This window comes from Panicum virgatum, chromosome 2K (assembly GCF_016808335.1).
Source record: "Panicum virgatum strain AP13 chromosome 2K, P.virgatum_v5, whole genome shotgun sequence".
NCBI classification, from domain to species: domain Eukaryota; kingdom Viridiplantae; phylum Streptophyta; class Magnoliopsida; order Poales; family Poaceae; genus Panicum; species Panicum virgatum.
The window spans coordinates 12,408,109-12,431,583 of NC_053137.1; the positions used below are offsets into that span (position 1 = coordinate 12,408,109).

A 23,475-nucleotide genomic window follows, 5' to 3' on the forward strand; every position below is an offset into this window, starting at 1 on the left:
CATGGCCTGTACGGAAGCAAAGGAACGCGGTGCTCATCGAGTAAGAACAATTCCTGAATGCAAAGAGTAGCACACTGAAAAATCATCATCACAAACGAAAAGGCCAAACAGAAATGGGATGACCATCCAATATTCAGAGACAAGGAACACAAAACGGCTGAATGTCATTTGCCCATCTGAATTCTGAAGAAACAAATCTAAATGATGATAAATTACTGAACCAGAAACGAAAGAATTTTGTCACTGATCACAAGCTCCAATGATGAGCTTCAGTCCTACACTGGACTCCAATCCTTGGCTGACCTGCATACCACCACTACTTCTGCACTACACCACTACGGTCTACGGCACTACAACCAACCAGGCATTAGCAGGAATTTTTTGTTTCTCTAAATGGAAAGCAAATCTGAACTATTCACAGTTGCAGCTGCATCCCTCTTCGGGGTCGGAGCAGAGCAGAGCAGAGCTAATCGGAGCAGAGCCCATCAGGTTCAGAATAGCAGGAAGCCGCCGTCCTGCTCCGGCTTGGGAGGACCCATCGGCGACCCGAGCATGTTGTTGAAGAAGTCGGCGTCCCCGGGCATCTGCAGGTAGTCGAGGTTGATCCCCGCGAGCCAGTCGTCGCCGCCGAGGTTGACGAAGTCCTGCACCTCCTCCTTGGGCAGGACGGCGCCGGCGGGGGCGGGGGCGAGAGCGGGAGCGGGGCCCATGTCGTCGAACTCCGGCAGCAAGCCCAGCACCGGGAACGTGTCGTCGTCGATCTCCGACTCCGGCGTGCGCGTGTCGGAGTGGGAGTGGGAGTGGGAGAGCGACGCCTCCGACTCCATCGCCTTCCCCTTCTGCTGCTGCATCTTCTCCCACTCGTTCTTCTTGTTGTACAGGCGGCACAGCACCCAGTCGTCCAGCTGCACGATGATCGAGCCAATCCAACATCAGCATTCCAGTCGATCAAGAAGAGTTCAATAATCCTTGGCGCATCAAGAAATGGTGGAAATTTCTTACCCTGAGCGAGCCGTTGCCGGGCTTCTTGGCGCCGGCGTCGGCGAGGCGGTACTCGTGCATGATCCACTCGGTCTTGACCCCGCGCGGCGGCTTGCCGTGGTAGAAGACGAGCGCCTTCTTGATCCCGAGGGTGCGGCCGGCGTGGTGGACGGGCTTGTCGGCGCCGGTGGCCTTCCAGTAGCCCGTCCCGGCGGCGCGGTTGGGGCGGGAGCCGTTGGGGTACTTGCGGTCCCTGGGCGTGAAGAAGTACCACTCGCGGCGGCCGAAGAGGGCGCGCTCGGGGAGGTCCCAGGGGTCGAAGCGGTAGAGGTCGACCTCGGCGATGATGGGCACCGGCGGGCCGCGCCCGGCGGCGCGCGCGCAGAGGTAGTGCGCCACCAGCTCCTCGTCGGTGGGGTGGAAGCGGAACCCCGGGGGCAGGTTCAGCTCCGCCTCGGCGTCCCGGCGCTGCGCCACCATAGCTGCTGCTGCTGCTGCTTCTTGGCTGCTGGCTCTCGCCTCTCGCTTGCGGTGGGTGCGGGGTGGGGTGGAGTGGAGTGGGGGGTTCTTGGGGAGGCCGGGGAGCGGAGGGGGAGGGGGGATAAATAGAGAGAGGAGAGGGGAGGAGGGGTCAAGGGCAGGAAGGTTCGCGGGCGCCGTGGGGTCAAAGCGAGGGGGCGAGGTGGGATTGGGGCCGGCGGCGGCGGCGGGTGACGTCCATTTGACCGGCGACCACCCATGGGGCACCGTTGGATACAGGGAGCGGCGGCCGCTGTCTTCATTTTTTTTTCTCAGAGAAAAAAAAGGGAAACAGTGATTACAGTACAATTCAAGCTTCCTCGAACTGGAGCAAATCTTGTACCGATTTGTCAAGATTTAAGAGAAACATACGAGAACAGACGGTTGTGCAAATCTTCAGACACAGTAGTTACGTAGATCCGTTATTTCCGACAATTTATAACAGCTACTCCGATGGTAGCTACTCCGATGGTAGCTATTTCCGATCGGATTTTTACGGTTTCCTCTTCAAAACTACACACGACCACCCAGTGCAAATCACCTCTTGGAAAACCCTAAATGATTCACTACAAACTTGCTTGCTATCCGACACCCATACATTATCTAGCGTTGCTACTTGTACAAGTAGATACTAACCCTCCACCGTGACAACCATTTTCTATCCAAAACCGACCTCTTAGCTTTATTTTACCTCACAAAGTCACAGGTACGCAACCACTATCTCGTCACTAAAAAAATTACTACTACTAGGATAAATTAAAGAACAGACAAGGCATTGACGAGGAGGCCTGAGAGGGTAAACCCTCCTGCATAGAAACCAAGGTGCACCTATTATTCAAAAAAAAAAACTAGGTGCACCTGCAATCTGCATCATTCTCCACCAGACCACCACGGCACCACGAGGACAATGTCAAAAAAAAAAAACAAAGTCCGCACGTGAGCGGTGAGCACGCCTTTGGGTGAGGTCAAGCTTGTATTTTAATGTCCTTGCCGGCACGTGCGGCGAGCCGGCAGTGCAGAGCCCCCGCTGGGTACTATCCTGCGACCTGCGGCGGTCTCGGTCGACAGGACGCCATGCCAACAGGTCGCCGGCCTGCTCTGCTTCGGTTCTCTGAACCTGACGGGATCGCGTCGCCGTCAGACGGGATCGGAAGGCGCCGAGCTCGGAGCTCTGCTTTTTTGCCGCGGTGGCGTCAGCGACGACGTCATCTCGCCGCTCGCCGACGGGGGTGTCCGCATCAGCGGGTACGGCAGCGCGAGGTGGTTCCTCTGCAGCCGCGGGAACGTGTGGCCCGGGATGCGGCATGCGGATGTGGATCCCGTGCGGCGCACTGGCATGTGGATGTGGTGGCTGTTTGTGACGGTAGGGAGAGTAGGGTGTTTAGGGGGGGGTGCTAGCCTGCTAGTAGGGTGTTGGTGTCAGTGTCCTGGATGGACTTTATCCATGGACCATGCCAAGAATCTAGGGGCCCGATCCATCTAAAAAAAATCTTGAGGGGGCCTTAGATAGAGAAATGTCAAGGGAATTGAATGTGTATGGATTTCCATTGGAGCAAAGGGGTGGAATAATTTGAACATTCATATCATTGCTCGGAAAAGAAAAGGAAAACCCAGCATGTATCTTTCCTATGGACATGTATGTTACTGGTTTGAGAATAATAAAGGTGAGATTGGCTACGGATTTATAGTAATACGACACCGAGCAATATTATGCTAAAAAAAAGGGAAGGTGCAAAACTACACTCCTACTCCCTCCTTCCCCGTTTATAAGGCATGGTGGAACATGACACGGTCTTCTAAACAACACTTTGACCATTTATTTATCATATATTATATCACTTTTGATTATAAGCTTATAATCATTGTAAACTATATTTGATTATGAATCCAATCATATGAAATTTGCATTATAAAAACAAAAATTTAATAGTTAAATTATTGGTCAAAGATAAGAAGGTTTGAATCTTGATATACGTGTATGCCTTATAAACTGGGAAGGAGGGAGTATATTTTTTGCCACATCTAAGGATCTCCAGAATGTATGACTAGAGTGAAGCCCAAAGAGGGGAGAGAGCATTCGGGCATCACTTGTCACATTGCAACGACCGATGCCAGTTGCCAGGGCTTAGAATTTTCAGGAGCAATGAAAGTTCATGTGCACCAATGCTTAAAGATTAGACAAAGCGAAGGGTACACCCGCATGAGTGGTCAAACGAGGAATTAGAGGGCAAAGTGAGTAATTATGTCATTTTTTATTGGTTGTGGTGGCACGGAGATGGCAAGGAACGAAACAAACACTTTGTGGGTAAAAAAGGAATCAAACATCACAGTGAGGTGTTAGTCATCTATAGTTTTAAGCTTCATTCACACTATAGAAGGCCTAAGTAGAAAAATATGTTAGGAGATAATCATTGGACATGATCCAATCAAACTCCTTGCAATAGTGCTAACTATAGTTTTCATCAGTTAATTGAGGTGTGTGAGCATGCGATTTTGTTTTAATGGTGAATAGGATGATAACACTCTCTGTACTCTATTCTAACACTGAGTGAAAAAAACAAACCAAAGTTGGATTTATAGGCAACTATCTTCCATGTATTTGCGTAGGCACAACTAGGTTGATTTGGTATTATTTGGTTTTCTTCTTTATGAGGAATGCTACATCACATCCAGTATTTTACCTCTCCTTTGCACATGAATTTTTTTCTTCCCATATATTACCCTAATTCCCTACCTCTCAATAGATCCGATAAGCTTTAAAGGGTAGGTTTTGGGGAACAAGAGGGTACCTGTGTCCAACGGATCCAAAAGGAGCTCCGACCGGGACAGCTGCATACACTACTAGAAAACGGGCCATCGGTCCAGGCCAAAGGTACCAGCTGCTGTTGCAGCCGGTACCGATGGTACCCCATTGGTACCGGCTGCAACAGCAGCTGGTACCTTTGGCATTCGACCGACCTAGTGGAGGACAATTGGCACCGGGTGGTGGTTCCAACTGGTTCCAATGCGTCAGCATAGGAACCTGTTTGAACCACCACTCGGTACCAAACGAAGGCGGCGCTATAGGCACCGGTTGATGGTAATAACCGGTTTTTATGGTGATGAAACGTGGCAGCTGCCAGGAGCTTGGGCCTAAGGCACCTGTTGGTGCCTTGACCCGGTGCTATTGAACAAAATTTAGCACTGGGTCATTGAAACCAACCGGTGCCTTTGGTCCGAACCTATAAATACCCCAGCCCCTCCCCCCCTCAAGCTGCCGTGAACTCACTGTTCATGGCAGCTGAGTGAGGTGAGGGGAGGCGAATTTTTGCTTTTTTTTGAAAAAAAAAGGTTAGTTATTTTTCTTTATAACTTAGCAATTTTTTAGAAATAGTTATTACTTGATTTAGTTTATACATGTGATAATTATTTTTATTTATAGCATCTTATTGTAGTTATATGCGTTATCAATTTATTTGATATTTGAATACTATCAAATTATTGTATTTATATGTTTTATCAATTTATTTGATAAGTGAATAGTATCTATTTATTATAGTATATGCATTATCAATTATATAAATATATTGTTATAAATTGGTAGTATGAATGAACTATTTGTACAGTACAATGATGTATATAAATATATTGTGGACCCGGATGAGTCGGCAATGGATGTACATGGCCTACCGGCGTTCAAAGGAGTTCATAGATGGCGTTCATGAATTCATAGAAGCGGCCGAGAAACACAAGTATGGCGGTTTCGTTCGTTGTCCATGCAAATTATGTAAGAATGAGAAGGATTACTCATCATCAAGAACCATCCATAGTCACTTGTTCAATAGTGGTTTTATGCCGAACTACTATGTTTGGACCAAGCATGGCGAAAGAGGAATTGTGCTGGATAATAATGTAGAAGAAGAGGACAAGATTCCTGACTTTGCAGCCAATTATAATTCCTTTTTCAATGACACTGCAATGGGTGAGCCTGAAGAAGATACTAAAGGATACATTGTAGAAGATGATCTTGGTCAGATGGTGCGCGAAGCTGAGGAAGGTTGCGAAATAGAAAAGGAATCGAGAGATCTGAAGCGTATGTTGGAGGACTACAGAACATTGTTGTACCCTGATTGCAAACAAGACCAAAAGAAGTTGGGTACGACATTGGAATTGTTGCAATGGAAGGCATCAAATGGTTTGTCTGACAAGGGATTCGAGGAGTTGCTGAAACTTATAAAAAACTTACTCCCTGAGGGTAACACCTTGCCGGCGATAACATACGAGGCAAAAAAAGTTGTTTGTCCTTTAGGATTAGAGGCACAGAAGATACATGCTTGTCATAATGACTGCATCCTATATCAAGGTGAGTATGAAAATTTGGATTCATGCCCTATATGAAACGCATGCCGGCATAAGATCCCTCGAGATGATCCAGGCGACGTTGAGGGGATGCGTTTCAAGAAGATGGTGCCTGCCGAGGTGATGTGGTATTTCCCTCTAATACCACATCTGAAACGTTTGTTCATGAACAAAATGAATACTAAATTGATGCGATGGCACAATGAAGAACGTAAGCAAGACAATATGTTGAGACACCCCGCTGATGGGTCGCAGTGGAGAAAAGTGGACAGAACATTCCCAACATTTGCAAATGATGCGAGGAATATAAGGTTCGGCTTAAGTACGGATGGCATGAATCCTTTCGGTGAGCAGAGCAGTGGCCATAGTACCTAGCCTGTGACACTCTGTATATACAACCTTCCTCCCTGGTTGTGTATGAAGCGGAAATTCATTATGATGCCGGTGCTTATCCCCGGCCCGAAGCAACCCGGTAACGATATAGATGTGTATCTGAAACCATTGATTGAGGATCTTCTATTGTTGTGGAAAGAGGAGGGTGTTCGTATGTGGGATGCGCACGCAGAGGATCATTTTAACCTTCGTGCATTACTTTTCGTAACCACCAACGATTGGCCAGCACTAAGTAACCTCTCCGGACAATCCAATAAGGGTTATAGGGCATGCACCCATTGTTTAGAAGAAACCGACATCACGTACCTCAAGCACTGTAGGAAGATCGTGTATATGGGTCATCGTCGATTTCTTCCGATAAAGCACCCATTAAGGAGGAGGCATGCTCACTACGATGGAAAGGCAGATCATCGTACCAAGCCTAGACACCGTTGTGGGAAAATAGTGTTTGAAATGGTCAAAGATATAAAAGTAGTATTCGGAAAAGGACCCGGCAGCAGATCAGTGCAGAGTGATGACGGACGTGCACCTATGTGGAAGAAGAAGAGTATTTTTTGGGAGTTACCTTATTGGGATGTCTTAGACGTCCATGACGTATTTGATGTGATGCACCTAACAAAAAATCTTTGTGTGAACCTTCTAGGCTTCCTTGGTGTCTACGGTAAGCCAAAGGATACATTGGAAGCACGGCAAGATCTTCAACGTATGAAACAACGGGCCGCCCTACATCCAGAAAAAAGGGATAAAGGACGTCATTATCTAGGTCATGCGTGCTACACTCTTAGTAAGGAAGAGAAGCAAATTATGTTCGATTGTTTGAACAGTATCAAGGTCCCATCAGGCTACTCTTCGAATATAAAGAGGCTATTGAACTTGAAAGAGAAGAAATTCGCACACGTAAAGTCCCATGACTGTCACGTGTTGATGACACAATTGATTCCAGTTGCACTTAGAGGTATTCTACCAGCTAATGTTCGAGCAACAATTATAAAGCTATGCGCCTTTCTCAACACAATTTCTCAGAAGGCAATCGATCCATCGAGTTTAAGCAGACTACAAGAGGATGTTGTCCAAAGTTTAGTCAGTCTTGAAATGATATTTCCTCCATCATTCTTCAATATTATGACGCATCTTCTAGTTCACCTGGTCAAAGAGATTGGTATTCTCGGTCCTGTTTTCCTTCATAATATGTTCCCTTTTGAACGATACTTTACAGTCCTAAAGAAATACGTTCGTAATCAGGCTCGTCCAGAAGGAAGCATTGCGAAGGGTTACGTCACAGAGGAGGTCATTGAGTTTTGTATTGACTATGTGGAAGAACTCTGCCCAATTGGGATTCCAGTATCACGTCATGAGGGGCGACTGATTGGAAAGGGCACACTTGGAAGAAAATCAGTAAATGCCACATATCATGCCACATTGAGCAAAGCACATCTCACAGTTCTGCAACAATCAGCCTTGGTGGCTCCATACATGGAGGAGCACATGCAAATTGTGCGAAGCATATACCCTTTGAAGTCCGAGACATGGATTACAAAACATCATAACGATACATTCGCCACCTGGTTGCAGAATGAAGTCATGGCCAACGATCAAATTCATGAGCAACTAGTTTGGCTGGCCAGGGGTCCGGCAAATTCAATCATGATGTACCAAGGATATGAAATTAATGGTTACATATTTTATACAAGAGCCCAAGATAACAAGAGCACCAATAAAAATAGTGGTGTCCGTATAGATGCCACCGACTCTAGTGGTCAAACAAACTCATATTTTGGTTACATTGAAGAGATCTGGGAACTCGACTATGGGCCGTTGAAGATACCTCAATTTCATTGTCAATGGGTTAAACTCACAGGAAAAGGTGTCGATATCGATGAGTACGGAATGACAACGGTAGACCTCAAAGAGCTTGGCTATCGAGACGAACCATTCGTCCTAGCTAAATATGTCACTCAAGTTTTGTATGTACAGGACATGTCTAGCAAACCGAGAAAGGACAAGTCCAGAAATAAATCAAGTTCTGTAGGTGCCAGAGATGAGCCAAAGCGCCATATTGTTCTGGCAGGAAAAAGGAAAATTGTGGGAGTCGACGATGTCACAGATGAAGAAGAATACAATAAGGTTGAAGATATGACTCCGTTCGCAGTGAAGGTTGACACAAGTATTCTTTTAGCCGAAGAGGAGGCTCCGTACGCGCGTCATGATCATAATGAAGGGACGATTGTAAAGCGAACCATCGTTAATATTCCCTTAGTTGAATGGTTATGTCTTGTAATATTTTCTGTGAACATTATCAGATTTCTTATGCAATGAATTGATTTATTGGGCAATTAAATGATTTATTATGCAATTATTTGATTTATTATGATTTATTATGCAATTAAAATGATTAGTTATGCACCTAAATAATTTATTATGTAGTAATTAGAATTATTGTGCATTTAAATGATTTATTATGCAATTTTTTGATTTATTATGCAATCAAAATGATTACATATGCTCCTAAATGATTTATCATGTAGTAATTAGAATTATTGTGCATTTAATTGATTTATTATGCAATTATTTGATTTATTATGATTTATTATGCAATTAAAATGATTTATTATGTCTTTAAATGATTTATTAGGCAATTAGTAGACAAATATATCATTTATGTGGCAATTAAGAGAAAACTCCTTTGGTACCGGTTGGTAGTTTCAACCGGTACCAAATGCTTTTTTGTCAAAATAAAGGTGCTCTGGGCGGGAGTCGAACCCAGGCTCCCGCGCTCAAAACAAGTTGAGTTACATTGCGCTATTTAGAGATTTCAAACATTACAGGGCCACCAGTCTAGATAAAGCAAAAGAGGCCTTAGGCACCGGTTTGTTTTCCTCACCCGGTGCCAAAGTGTATTTCATTCCCCGCCCGTTGGAGTCCTAAGGCACCGGGTGAAACAGAAACCGGTGCCTAAGGCTTCATAAAGGCACCGGGTGATACAGAAACCGGTGCCTAAGGCAGCCATTGGCACCGGGTGATGTTTTCACCCGGTACCAAAGGCCCTGCCTATATAATCCATCCCCTTCTTCTTCCTCGGCTAAGTCCTCCCCCATTTTGTTCGTTGCCACCACCGCCACTACGTCGACCCCAATCCTCGTGCTGCCGTCGCTGTCCTTCACCGCGCACCGCCGCATCATCGTGCCGCCGTCTCCGGTGGCCCTATCCACGCTCGCTCCTCCTCCGCCCTCGCCCGCGCCGGTGGCCCGCCCCTCCTCCTCCCTCGCCTGCGCCGACGTCTTCGTCGACGTCGACTCCGGGTGACTCCGCGCGCCCGGCCCAGCTGGGAAACACCCTCGTGCCACCGTCCTCGACCTCTCCGGTGCTCGCGCCATCCTCGATCGCCCTCCCGGCCCGCCTCGACGCCGCGCGCGGCCCTCTCCCCTGCGGCAGCGAGCACCTCAATGCCGCCCCCCTCCAACACGCCGGCGACTCGCCCCCCACCACCGCGCCGGCGACTCGCCCCCCTCGACCGCGCCTTGCAGTGCCCCCGCGCGCGCCGACGTCGTAAGGAATGGCGGCACCGCCGCTCGCCGCCCTTTTTTCTTTATTCTTTTATTTATTTATATATTCTGTATAATTAGTTTGTTATATATGTATATATGTATGTAGTATACAATTTAGGTATATAGTATATAATTTATTATATTAGTTTGTATAATTAGATAGAATTTAGTTTTAAATTAGTTTGTATAATTAGTTTGTATAATTATATAATTAGATATAATTTAGTTTGTATTATATATGTATATAGTATATAATTTAGGTATATAGTATATAATTTATGTATATTAGTATTTAGATAGAATAATGCTTTTAACTATTACTATTAGTATTAGATATAATAATGCTTTTTAGAATTTTATTACTTTTATGTATAATGTAATGACAACGACGAGTAACGACGACGACGACGAGTAATGACGACATGTGTGTACTTGTATTCAAAGAATTCAATTTACCAAGTATTGATTATTTTATTTTGTAATTCTTGATTTCATGTATTGCATTTGTAATTTAGATTGATTTAAATTAATTCTCGAGTTCGAACCCATTCGTATTCGCTCTCTAACTCACACACGCATTCGCCGTCCCTCGACCCCGACCCTCAATACCGTCCCTCAACCCTCGACCTCAACCCTCAACCCTAGACCTCGACCCTCGACCCTCGACCCGTTACTCGACCCGGTTCCTCGACCCCGTTCCTTGACCCGGTTCCACGACACACACACTCACATCACACACACTAACTCTCTCTCACACACACTCTCTCTCTCTCACACACACACTCACTCTCTCTCACACACACACACTCTCTCTCTCTCACACACACACACACACACTCTCTCTCTCACACACCCCTCTCGCTCTCTCAAAGACACACACACACTCACTCACACACTGACTCACACACACACACACACACTAACTCTCTCACTCTCTTTCTCTATCCCACTAACACACAGACACACAGACACACACACCCACACACACACTGACTCACACACACACTCACTAACTCTCTCTCTTTCTCTGTCCCTCTAACATACACACACACTCTTTCAAACACGCATATTCGTTCAAAGAATTGAATTCTCCTGCTTCATTTAAGGATGGACACATACTCTAACACATTTTTACAGTTTCAGTTAAGGATGGACCCCTTCGGTGATGACGAGGTCGCCAAGCAATACATGTTGGACGCAATAAACGAAGATACGAGGGCCAACACCACCCAGCCAATCGCTGAAGAAGATGCTTGGACAGCTGATTCGTTCCTGAATATGTCTGGAGATGCCGATGAAGATGATGATGACTTTGCGCCGCCGCCCAATCAACAGCAGCATGTTCCAGTACGAATCTTAAAACTATATGCATGGTGACTTCAGTAGATTAGTTTTGTGATTAACATATCTTTTCTGTAATTTAGTCGACCTCCGCATCGACTTCGTTGAGCCAGTCAAAAGGGAGACGCCGGCCAACCAAGAAAATGGAGGGAAGACAGGTCGTCACAGAAGTGGACGCAGAGGGCTGTCCAAGTGCTCCAGAGGCTGCTAGCACAAAATTTGTCAACCAATGTGGGGTCATTGTTCGAGCAAGAATTCCGATCACCACAGGACTATGGAAAATGAGCAAACCCGAAGAACAGCAACACGCCGTGCCTGCATATTAGAAGGAAATGCTATGAGCAGAACTCAAGGATATGTTCACTCTTCCTGAAGGAGTTGACCAAGAACTTGTGAAGAAATGTTCCTTGAAAAAGATGGCCCTTTCCTTTACAACTTTCAAGAAGAAGTTGTACATCAATTACATCAAGAAGGATAAGGAGCCGAACTGGGACGATCTTCCTCAGGTTAAACCATACTGGGAGGAGTTCAAAGAATACAAACTATCAGAGGAAGCCCAAGAAAAATCCGAACAGGCCAAGGTGAATGCAGCAAATAAGAAGTACATCCACCACCTTGGGGCTGCCGGGTACAAGAAGTCAGTAAGAAAATGGCAGAAGATGGACCAGGACCTTATGGATAGAGCCATCAGGCCGACGACTTGGGATTGGCCGGATAGATCCAAGTGGTGGTTATTTGCTAATGGCGTGACACTAAACCAGTTGGATGGAAGTTTGGTCGTGCCCGAGCATATGCAAGAAGTGTCCCGCGATCTAGTCGCTGCAATAGATGAGACCCAACAAGGAACATTCCAGCCTCAAAGGGAGAATGATGAGCTGACAAGGACATTAAAGAATCTGGAACACCCTGGACGAGCCCGCGGCATCGGCGTGGTCCCATGGAAAGTTGCTTGGGCCGGAGATTCCTCTTACAAGACTCACCGAAAGAGCAAAGCCGAACAGGAAGAGAAACTCCGTGCCATGCAACAAGAGATGACCAGGAAGGTTGCATCCTTGGAATCTCAGATGGACGCCAGGGTCAATAAGGCAGTGCAGCTAGCTCTGAGCCAAAGAGACACTGCTAGATCGCACCCGGATGTTGTGATAAGCCCGGTCTCTCAGCGACGCAGCAGCTGTGCATCCACAGCGGCGCCCGACGTACAAGCGGAACAGTAACCCCAGATTGAGCCAACGGCGGTAGATGACCAGAGGTATCCAGTGGACGATGTCACCATGCCGACACCGTGCGAGCTTCATGTGCGAGCAAGAAATATATCCATTCATGTCGCATACGGGTCAGCCCTGCCCCTGAATCCTTCTACTACAATTCATGGAAGGCAGATACCCCCTGGCTACACCTCCGTCACAGTCGAGCAGATACTTGGAAACAATGAGGATCTTGAGCTCGACTTCGTTGGAGGGGATGGAGAGAAGACATTGGGAGACGCAATACACGGGGTCGTTCTATGGCGCAAGGCCGACATCAAACTTACTGCAAACACAACAGCTCCCGTACAGACCGATCGCCCGTCTCCGCGGTCTCCCTCACCGCCGTCCCCACAACCACCTCATTCACCACCGTCTCCGCCGGCGCAAAGGGCCACGAGTACTCCAACTCCTCCTGACCTAGAAAAAGAAAAGAAAAAGACAGCATCCCTCCCAGCGGCTGGACCCTAAAAGAAGAAGCAGAAAACGGTCGAAAGAATATTAATCTACGAGAAAACCGCTGAGGAGTTGGAAGAAGAGACTGCTCGATATATAAAAGAACAATTGAAGCCTAAAGTCCCCCCACCGAGGGAAAAGGTACCTCTAGAACTAGGGAAAAAGCTTCTCGCAAACCTAGACAACACACCAAAACCGAAAAGCTTATCCTCGGACGATGATCGTACTCTGACAAAAGCACACAAGGTGAGAAATCTGAAAAAATGTGGCAAGACCATTCCTCAGCTTGGCACACAACAAAAAGGACTCGATCCCCTCCGGGTGCCAGGGTTGCCACTCCTACACCCGATGGATGTACAACTCCAGGCAGACCTACAGGCCGCGATATTTCTTTCTGAAACTGGATTAACGCTAGAGGAGGCAACGGGGCAAGTGGAGGCGGAAATCCCTGTCGCTCCCGTTCTTACTCCATTCCAGCACGGAAAACCTTTTGTCACTGAGGAAGAGGAGGAAAGTCTAGGCACACAGATGTTCAATTTGCATAGATGGTACCTGCGAATGTCGAATGACGAAGGGAAAATGTTTGGAGTCAAGTATCGTGACCATGATTTCTTCCGCGGGGAGGACGACTTCTGGGTGTACTTCGAAAATTTATATCACATTTACCATCGACAAACCCTTGACGTCTCTATCATCACCATTTGGGTTTTGTAAGTATCACTTACCTCTACATTAATACTTTTTGTTAAAAAGAACATAATTATATGTGTGCTTTATAAAATTTCTATTGTATCGTTTAGACAGGAGACCCAAAGAAGCCAAAAACATGGATGGCACCATCAGATCGGCTTCATGTCTCCTTTGCTAGTCAACCAGAAAGTGCTCAACGAAAATTACAAGGAAACGTGCCAAAACATGTACGATTCGCTGACTAGACAAAATAACAAATCCTATATATTCATACCATACAACTTTGGGTAAGTCTTGATCGACTCAATCCTCTGTTATATTATTAAATAAATACTAAGTCGTCTAATGCATGTATGTATATATTCTATCTATATCTGCAGTTATCATTGGATTTTACTCACACTTTCCGTAGAAACCGGCAATCTTATAGTCTTTGACTCAATGAGAAATCCAAAGTCCGCAATCCAACATATCCTAGACCCCTTGAACAGGTAAGTTCAGTTTACACAATCAAATCTTTTTTCTGTTAATAACAATTCCTGAATATCAAACTTAACTTTGAGCGCAGGGTTTGGGAAAAAAATTGTGAAAAATAACAAAGGACGTGGTCAATGGAGGCCCGAACTGAACGTTAACATGGATTATCCGGTATGTTGATTCATAAAGATTTGTCTAGTTAAGTATATAATCCCAGATTGTTCTAAATTGAGTAATTTATTTGTTTCTCCTTAAGTGTGCGAGACAACAACAAGGAACTGATTGGTGCGGGTACTACGTATGCGACTACTTGCACATCATGACTCCATGCGGGAAGGCTACTGATGAAGACACGAGAGTACGTCCAAACCGTTCACTAGTATATTTTCATAATTGTACTAACGCACATGATGTTAATTCTTTTTTCCTAAATGATAGATGTCTCAAATGGGGGATGAATGTTACTCTACTGATCGGATCAACGCCGTGTGCGAGCAGCTCGCCGGATTCATTTTGAACGAAATCTTGGATCCTAGAGGCGAGTTCTACCACGACGGTCACATCCATAGAGGACTTCCATCGACCTCCTGAGGGGACTAGTAGTTGGACTGCAAACATGACTTGTACATTTGTAAATATTTTTAAACGTTATGCCTTGATGTTTGTAAATTTGTAAATATATTAGTTCATCTAATTAGCTTAATTATATGCTCGCATTTCACTTTTAGTTAGTTTCAAATATTCTCTGAAAACGAACACGAACGACCAATGAACGTATAGTACTGTAGAGCTTGAGTGCGTTTAGCAATTATAAAAGAATAAACAGTAATAAATATAACAAACAAAACTGGATTTGGCAAAAAACGGGAAAAGGTCATTGGTACCGGTTGGAAACACCAACCGGTACCAAAGGGGCTGCCACCAGCGTGGCAGCCTCTTTGGTACCGGTTGGTGTTTCCAACTGGTACCAATAGAAACCTAAGGCACCGGTTGAAAAACCCGGTGTCTTAAGACGAGGCCATTGGTCACGGTTGCGGGGCACCGGTTGGGAAACCGGTTCTTTTGGCCCTTCTCAGCCGGTGCTGAAGGCCTGTTTTCTAGTAGTGATAGCTAGGAGTGGCGGCATTTGAGCTGACGCTCCCCTACCGCCGTTCCAGCAAGTGCCGGCAATAATGCATAATTCCAAGCAACAGATCCGATCCACTGCTGCAGGTCAAGTGGGTTGGATACACATGGCTCCTTCGGCACTCCCTAGCATTGTCGTTCTTTCTCGTGCCATCCCCACAGTTTATGGTGCACTATTTGCGACAATGCATAGAAGGATAGAGACGCACGGCTCTATGAACTCTCCTCACCCCAACCACCATCTGCAGCACTACGACTAGAGCTGGGACTTGGGCCGTGCCGTGCCGGCCCAACTCTCTCTTGCTTCGTGCCGTGTCGGGTTTAGAGTTTTAGGCAAGATCGGCACATCGTGCCGTGCCGTGCTGGCACGATAAGTCTATTATCAAGCCCAAGCACGGTCCATGGCACGCCGGCACGCCTTCGTGCCGTGCCGGCCCAAGCACGGCCCTCCGGATAATTGGATTTATATGCATCAATATAGAAATATTATTATTGCAATTAAAACGCACATAAACTATCCATGGTATGAAAATTACATGATTTTCTTGAATGAATAATATTTTCTTTCATGATTATTGTTAATTAGAAAGGAAGATTAACTGTCATAATAGAACAAGGGGCTTCGTAATGGCTGATGGGCTGTTTTCGTACCGTGATGGCCCAAGCACGGCCCAAAATACGGGTCGTGCCATATAGCCCGTCGCACTGAAATTCTAGGCACGACACGGCCCTCGTGTTCGTGTCATGCCGGCATGACCCAAAATATTTCGTGCCGTGTCGTGCTTTGGGTCGTGCCAAATGATCGTGCCGCGGCCTGCCCAAAAATGGCACGGCTCAAGTCCCAGCTCTAACTACGACCATGATGACACTAGCACCACTAACACCACCTCTTTGCCGTCCCCCCGCCATCTGCCTTGCTTCCATGCGGGGCACTATCTCCGCTCCTCGACCAAATATATATGTAAATCTATATCGCTGAAAGATTTCAAGGTCTACGGGAGCCTCTGCTCCTGTTTACTGCTACTCACGAATGGAAGATTGCCACCTGACTGTCACCATGTAGTAGTGCTTGCGTTTTCTTTACGCGCATGGAGTGGTGGCGTGGTGTGCTCCAGCTCATTCAAAAACAGCGTCCCACACATGGGCCCATCAACAAGCCGGCGCGTCGTCAGTGCCTGTGAAACAAATCGCCTCCAACACCGATGCTGTTACCTCCCATGCATGGCTGTCTCCCGTCTCGCTCGGGACGCTCACATGTCCCGCCGCCGGCCCACTGCTACTCGCACGTGCCCCTACAACCCTCGCCGATTGAAACAGTGACCGTTCAATCAAAATTTATTGAATTATAAAATGATCCTCTGTAAAACACCAAATAGGTGAAGCAAACAACAAATGAAACAACAGTGTAAACACTCCCGTCAAAAGTATTGGCACACATCTACGCGTACAGCACGGGCAGGCGCGGCGAAGCGCGCCTATCGTCCTAGTCATCATATGTTCAAATAAGAGAATGGTGCATCCCAACACACTGTGTAGTGGGCTTGGATTGTGGAGGGTGCGGGGGCAATAATAGCGATAGCGGCCAAAGGCACTAACAGATCCTGGTGAGGTAGCGGCGGCTGTGGCGATAGACAACATGCGCCGAGCAAGAAAAGGAGAAGAAAAAGGCACCATGGACATCATCGGCGAGGCGGAGGGCTGGGAATTGTGGCGCAAAGAACGAATGAGATGGAGACCAAGGGAGAGGTGGGGGAGAATATAAGAAGGAGAAAGGCTCATTGTAAACCGTCGATCTTATATTCAAAGGTCTAGAATTCCGTCGCGAGGGGTGGGGAAAGTATTTTAGGGCATAGAAGATGGCCTCTTTTTCTTTGGTATCACATATTTACACCAGGCGTACTCATTTATGGCTTGTGAAAAAGAAATTAAATAAATTCTAAAATGGATGGAGAAAATCTCTTTTTATTTTTTTTTCTATTTTTACATGTGAAGCAGTTCAAGATTTTTTGATAGTACATCTTCAACAGTCTCCTAATAAACATCTCCTAATAATATTTTATTTGGATGCATGTTTCAAGACCACTGATCTCATGGGTTATTATAGAACTAATATATTAGGAGCACCACCTCTCTCTTTCTCTCTTTAATCGGGGTGTTGTGTGAAATTTTGGGAGAAACTAATAATTATTAGGGAAAAAATGAGAGGTAACGAACTGATATTGGATTACTTTTGCGAAAAAATATATTAATGTTTCTATATTGGTGAAAGATGGACATATGAAGATGGTGAGGAGTCTAGAATTGTGATCCCACCCCAAGCCACCACCACATCGAGGGATCTCAGGGTCAGTGTGGCACGAGGGATCTCCCGTGTGGAATAGCTATATATTGAGCGGGCTATGATTGGCGGAACCATCGCCTGAAGAAATTAGTGGGCCGACGGAATTGATTTCAACCCAATAACATTTTGGTTATAGCATGCAGTAAGCATATTTGCTATGCATGTCCATACATATGCGCATGTGTGTTATAGTATACACGAACGCATGCATGCATGCATGCAAGTTTGCTGTGTAGTATTTATTTTTTATTTTTCTTTTTCCTTGGCTTTTCTTTCTTATTACTATTTTTGTTGCTTGTAGTCTTTATGCTTCCTTTCTTCTTTTAGTACGCATGAAAGCTGGTCATTGACCGTTTAATATTTTCTTTTTTCTTTTCCTTCTCTCTTCCTCTATTTCCCATATCTTATTTCTTTTCGTATGACCAGTGAAAATCTTTTATTTTTTTCTTCCACTATTTGTTTTCTCTCTTTGAACATATTATTTCTTCTATTTTCTGTTTTGCCTTTTATTCTCAAATTTTTTCCTTGTATTTTCCATTGATTTTTTAGATTACATTTTTTATTTCTTTTTTTTTCAATTATTTTGGGCCTGTTTGGCAGGGCTCCGGCTCCTCCAAAAATGGCTCCGGCTCCGGCTCCTCTGGTGGAGCGGCTTCTCTGGTGGAGCTAGAGCCGTTTTGAAAACCATTTGGCAAAATAGCTCCACCTTGATTTTCATGAATGGATTGAAATGGTCAATGACCAATATGCCCTTAAGTACTTGAGTTGCTGAAACTGATGAGATGTGCTGCAATACGTAGGAAACTAATGCGAACTCATGCTACGTGCATGAGTTTAATTGAAGTACGTGAAAATAAAATAAATAGAAATATTGGTTAGATAATAATCATTGTCTTCTTATATTACTAGAGTAATTTTAAAGGAGTCAATCCTCACATAAACCATACAACCATGGATACATGCTCAAGATGATCTAGAAAGAAAGATTGCCCATGCTAGGTTGTCACGAAATATATCCATGGTCCGATCATTCGATTCTGAAGTTGATGTATCTCCTGCATGAATATATATTCTATATCTTGCTGGTGTAGTGGGCACATAATCAGGATCCCGATCACATCTAGCAAAATCTATATCTTGTGTACTATTCTCACAAATGAAGTTATGGAGGCACATGGTTGCAGCAATAATCATCTTTTGCTTATCCAATGGGAAACTCGGCATCTTGAGAAGTATTCTCCACTTCATTTTCCACACACCAAAAGCACGCTCTACCGCATTGCGTATACTTGAATGCAAATAGTTAAAGTGCTCATGCTCACCACTTGGAGCAGGACCCCTCCTCCAATCTGGAATATGATACCTTGTACCTTTGAATGGTGCCAAGTATCCAGGTCTATTTGGATATCCAGCATCAACAGTATAATATTTTCCTAAAATCACATGCAAAACTATATGAGGTAAATGCAAAATAATTTCATGTAAATGCTTGTGAGCCAAACCAAGGATATAGAAAGGTACCTGCAGGGGGGTGCGGGAACGTGTCATGATCATGCCTTAGTGCATGAAACCACACATTAGTGTCATGCATAGATCCAGGTTGCCCAATTGATGCATATGTGAATCGCAAGTCAAAATCAACAACAGCAAGAACATTTTGTGCCGCTTTGCCACTTCGGCCAATGTATCTAACAAAATCTTGTGGAGGCGGTGTTGCCAAAATGTGACTACCATCAAGTGCTCCAATGCAATCTTTTAAATGTGGCATCATCCTACGATCATTAGTAATCCTTCGATGTGTAGTATGAAAATTAGGATCAATTGGCCTTATATAGTCCTCACACATAGCCACCACACAAAACAAGACCTCCCCAAATTTTCTACTAATGGTTTCTGAAGAATGGCTGAAAACACCATGTATTGCACCAAAGGACATACCATGCCCACATGAAATAAGAAACATAGCAAGTGATTCTATGGAATTGATATGCAAAGATGACTGTAGACCATAGTTACTCACAAGCAAATCATGCAGTTGGTAAAATAGTTGTGCTTCCATCCTGAACAATTTATACCTTCACCCATTGTTAAGTCTTTCCAAAGTCCAACTTAAACCACTCTGTTGTGGAATTATAGCATCATTTTTGTCATGATATGCCATGAAATATTTAGAAGCAACAAGAGCAGTAGCAAATAGATTATTCTAAGCAGCCCTCATCAATGCCATACTTTTCATAGTTCAATCATCATCAGAACCACTATCGGTGTTTTGAGAAGAAGAGTCAGATCTGTACATGAGATAAACAACACTCATTAAAACGGTACCATTACAACAAGCTTACAGTAAATGTTCATGAAACCACACAGAGTGAAATTATTACAACCCATTAAAAATAGTACCATATGAATCAATAGATAAACAACATATAGATAAAAAGTACTATTTGAAAGGATACATTGGTGATGCTACAAGCATCCCACCACTAATGGGATGGTGTCTACTTAGGGATATCATTTCTTGTCATCCACTCATGTTTCCTTGTCAACCAATCAAATCTCTTCTCATGAGTGTCCAAAGTCATAAACATCTCTCTTTCGGATCTTTTGGTAAAAACAATAGATGCTATGAAATGCTCATTTGTCGATGGAACAACACCACATTCCTTCACCAAAGCCATTACATCCTTTATGGAGCAACTAGATTTGTCCTCCCTCCTTGCAATTGACTCAAAAGAAGCAGTTGTTCTCTCGTTCATCTCCACAATCTTGCCCATCTGTTCATGAAACCAATGACCTACAGTTGTCTTTGGTTTCTTTCCTTTGTCGTTATCAGCCCCTTTGCCTCTCTTCCCTCTCCCACTTGTAGGTGTCACCTCCTCCGGCTCACTATCTTCATTAAAGGCTTCATCTTCATCATGAACAGGAATGGGAGATTGTGGCGGGCTTGCTTGGGAAGGTGGTAAACCACTAGAGGCACACCAATGGTCATCACCGGTGTTACGAATGTCTTCAAACATAATTTCCAATTGTTCCTCATTCTGGATGCCTCTGTTCTTGAATCTGGTACAACCCTTTATTTTCTGTAATGCAACAAATAATTTTCAGTCCCATAACAATGCACGAAAATTGACAAACAACTAACTTTCAGTCACATATCTTAGTTGTTTCCTTCCACCAAGCCTCTGTCATGACAATATCTTTCCCTGATGCACTCCATCCTAAACCTGTCTGCTTAGTGAGTTGCTTCCAAATACCATGATCAGTTTTCATCTTATCCCATTTATTCTTCAACTGTTTTCTAGTATATAGAAGCCCAGTCCTATCCTTGAACCTTGTTATCATATTCAAGTACCCGGTCTTATTCAAATGAGTGGTATCACGATTTCCTTTTTGCACTTCGTCTGCAAAAAGCTCACACACTATTCTAGTGTTCTCATCACACCAATCAGCTTCTCTGTTGCCAACAACATCAATACCATAAGTTCAAAACATCAAGCAGCTACACAATCCATTTGAACTCAAGTATACTTTCCATTCAATTTTAAATCCAAGCATACTATGGATTCCATATTCGCATTCTAATGCATCATACGGCATCTTAATAATATACAGAAAATTGGTAGGAAGGGACGTATCACTACTACAAAATACATTTTCGGAGGCGGCCAAAAAGCCTTTTCCGAGGCGGGCAGCGCAACCGCCTCGGAGCTTCCGTCACGGTTAATGAAGCATTAACCGAGGCGGTTTGCTGCCTGCCTTGGTTAATCGAATAAAAAAGTCAAAAAAATAAAGATGAGCCCGCCGAGCCCATCACGGGCCCGCCGAGCCCATCTGAGCTCTGTGCGCCGCCAGCCGCCGCAGCACCTCTGCCGGCCGCCACGTCCGCCATTGGGAGGTCGGAGCGCCTCCCACACCGTCCTTGGGTGCCGCCCACCACGAGCTCGGCACCGGGGCTGGTGAAGAGCACCGCTGCTCGCCCCAACTGAGGCCGCCGCCGGATGGGCTCGGGGTCGCCGCTCCTCCACGCGCCCCTGCTCGGGGCTGCCGCTCTCCCTGTCCCAGGCCGCCGCTGGCACCGGGACGAGCACCGTCCTAGGGCCGCTGCGCCTCCTGCTCGGGGCTGCCGCGCCTCCACGCGCCCCCTGATGGGGGCCGCCAAGCCGGTGAGGAGCGCCGTCGCGCGCCCCGTCCTAGGGCATCGCCGGAGGGCTGCTGGGCCTCCACGCGCCCCCTGCTCGGCCATTGATGAGCGCCCCCTGCTTGGCCGGGGACGAGCGCCGCCGGCCCATCCCGCCTCGGGGCGTGGCCACCTCTTGAGCGACGGAGAGAGAGAGAGAGGGAGAGAGAGAGAGAGAGATTTGGTGAGTGGCAGCTGGGAGAGGGAGGAAGTGAGGAGGAGTTAGGGTTTTGGTTTATTATATAATCCTTCTCAGCAATTGGGCTCACATGGGCTTCGTGTGGGCTTCGTCTATTAACCAAGGCGAACCATTATAAGGTGACCGCCTCGAAAAATAGGACTATTAAACGAGGAGGTTATTTTAACTATGGCCGCTTTGGTTAATCAATTTTACGAGGCGGTTTTTTTAACCGCCTTGGTTAATAAAAAATGATCGCCTCGGTTAATCGAAAGCATTAACCGAGGCGGTGTTTTAGTGTGCCCGCCTCAGAGGCCTATTTTAAGTGCCTCGCAAAATAGAATTCTGTAGTAGTGTATTCTTACATTGGATCGGTCAGGTCAACATCGACGCTTGCAGGGGCAGCACGAACCGGAGCCCGCGGCCTAGGTGCGCGGCCACCGCGTCCCCCTCGTCGGCGAGCAGGGGCTCCTTCTGATGCTGGTTCTTCCATCCTTGCATCTCTGGCCGTTGCATGGTTCCCAATGGATGTCGAAGCCGGCGCCGTCGTGGCATTCAGTACGCTAACAAGCCACTCTGGCCCGAGTGTCACGGCTGTGTTGTTCCACCAGTCTTGCAAGCCACCCGCCATGGCCGCCCCCTCCACCAACCACACCGGCCCCTGCACTTGGGGAGGCAGTCACGGCGGCCGCCGGAGAGCTGGGCCACGCAGCGTCCATGACCCTCCCCCTAAGTGCCTGCAGCGCGTGCACTACGGCTTGGCAAGCCGCCGCAGCTACTCTGCCTGCCCCTAGGGTGCCATCCGCCCCGTGCAGCGACCCTCCGCTGCCGCCGAAGCCTGGATCGGCATCCGAAAGAGTGGATCCGTCGATTCCGATGCCCGGGGTGCCCTCCCTGCGCGCTGCCGCCGTCGGCCGCCAGAGAGGATTCATGGCGCCACCTCTCGGTTTCACGTGGGAGGAGGGAGAGTGACAGAAAGGAGAGGGGGTTCATGGGTGGGAGGCTGGATGGGGAGTGGCAAAATCGTTGTAATTACCTTGAAGTTTAGGGGCAAACGTGGACGATTGGACCGTGGAGCCGCTCGGAGCCTCCTTTTCCTGGCTCCTCCTCTCCTTTGGAAGCCGAAAGGGGCTCCAACGGCAGCTCCACACCCGGAGCCGCTGCAGTTTTCACCGTTTGGCAGGGCTCCGGCCGGAGCCACTCGTGGAGCTGCTGATGGAGCCCTGCCAAACAGAGCCTTTATATGCTAATTTACTGTGTGAGTTCATATGATTTATTTTTAAATTTATATTTTTATTCTTTTTAAAAATTTTAATAGAATGTTATATGTTTTAGCACTACAACACTTAGAATATTTGTTAGTAGTTAGTATATTTTTTTCACATGCATATTTAGCGTCTCAATCCGTTCAAAATTTGCTATTACTTAGTATATTTCTTTTCACATGAAGATTAATTTCTTTGTATTGTAGATTCATAAATTGGTGTATAAAATAATTTATTTCCTTTATATACTAACTTATTTTAGCACATGTATATATCTTTATAAATATATTTTTTACGTGTTAATTGATGTATCTTAGAATTAGTATGTGAACATACTCGAAGTGATAAATGAGTATGAGAACATACGCATGGTGCTATACTGATGATGGGAGTAGTTACACGCGC

General features: G+C 45.9%; 1 protein-coding gene across 1 annotated transcript; it reads right to left on the bottom strand.

Annotated features, from left to right (window-relative positions):
- Window positions 1–142: 142 nt before the first annotated feature.
- Window positions 143–22,321, bottom strand: LOC120695105. Its single transcript, XM_039978419.1, has 5 exons — window positions 22,218–22,321; window positions 20,631–20,904; window positions 20,132–20,530; window positions 1,003–1,836; window positions 143–905 (listed from the first exon to the last, which is right to left on the bottom strand). Exons 1-5 carry the CDS (start codon window positions 22,319–22,321, stop codon window positions 492–494), a joined length of 2,025 nt encoding a protein of 674 aa, XP_039834353.1. The 3' UTR covers window positions 143–491.
- Between the last annotated feature and the right edge of the window lie 1,154 nt (window positions 22,322–23,475).

Bases quoted from the DNA above. Each gene is read 5' to 3' on its own strand.
- LOC120695105 (XM_039978419.1), bottom strand. From the start codon at position 22,321: ATGCAACGGCCAGAGATGCAAGGATGGAAGAACCAGCATCAGAAGGAG. The intron at 20,531-20,630 runs GCTTGGTGGAAG...GTTGCATTACAG, and splicing joins AAGATATTGTCATGACAGAG to AAAATAAAGGGTTGTACCAG. The intron at 906-1,002 runs GTAAGAAATTTC...ATCATCGTGCAG, and splicing joins CCGGCAACGGCTCGCTCAGG to CTGGACGACTGGGTGCTGTG.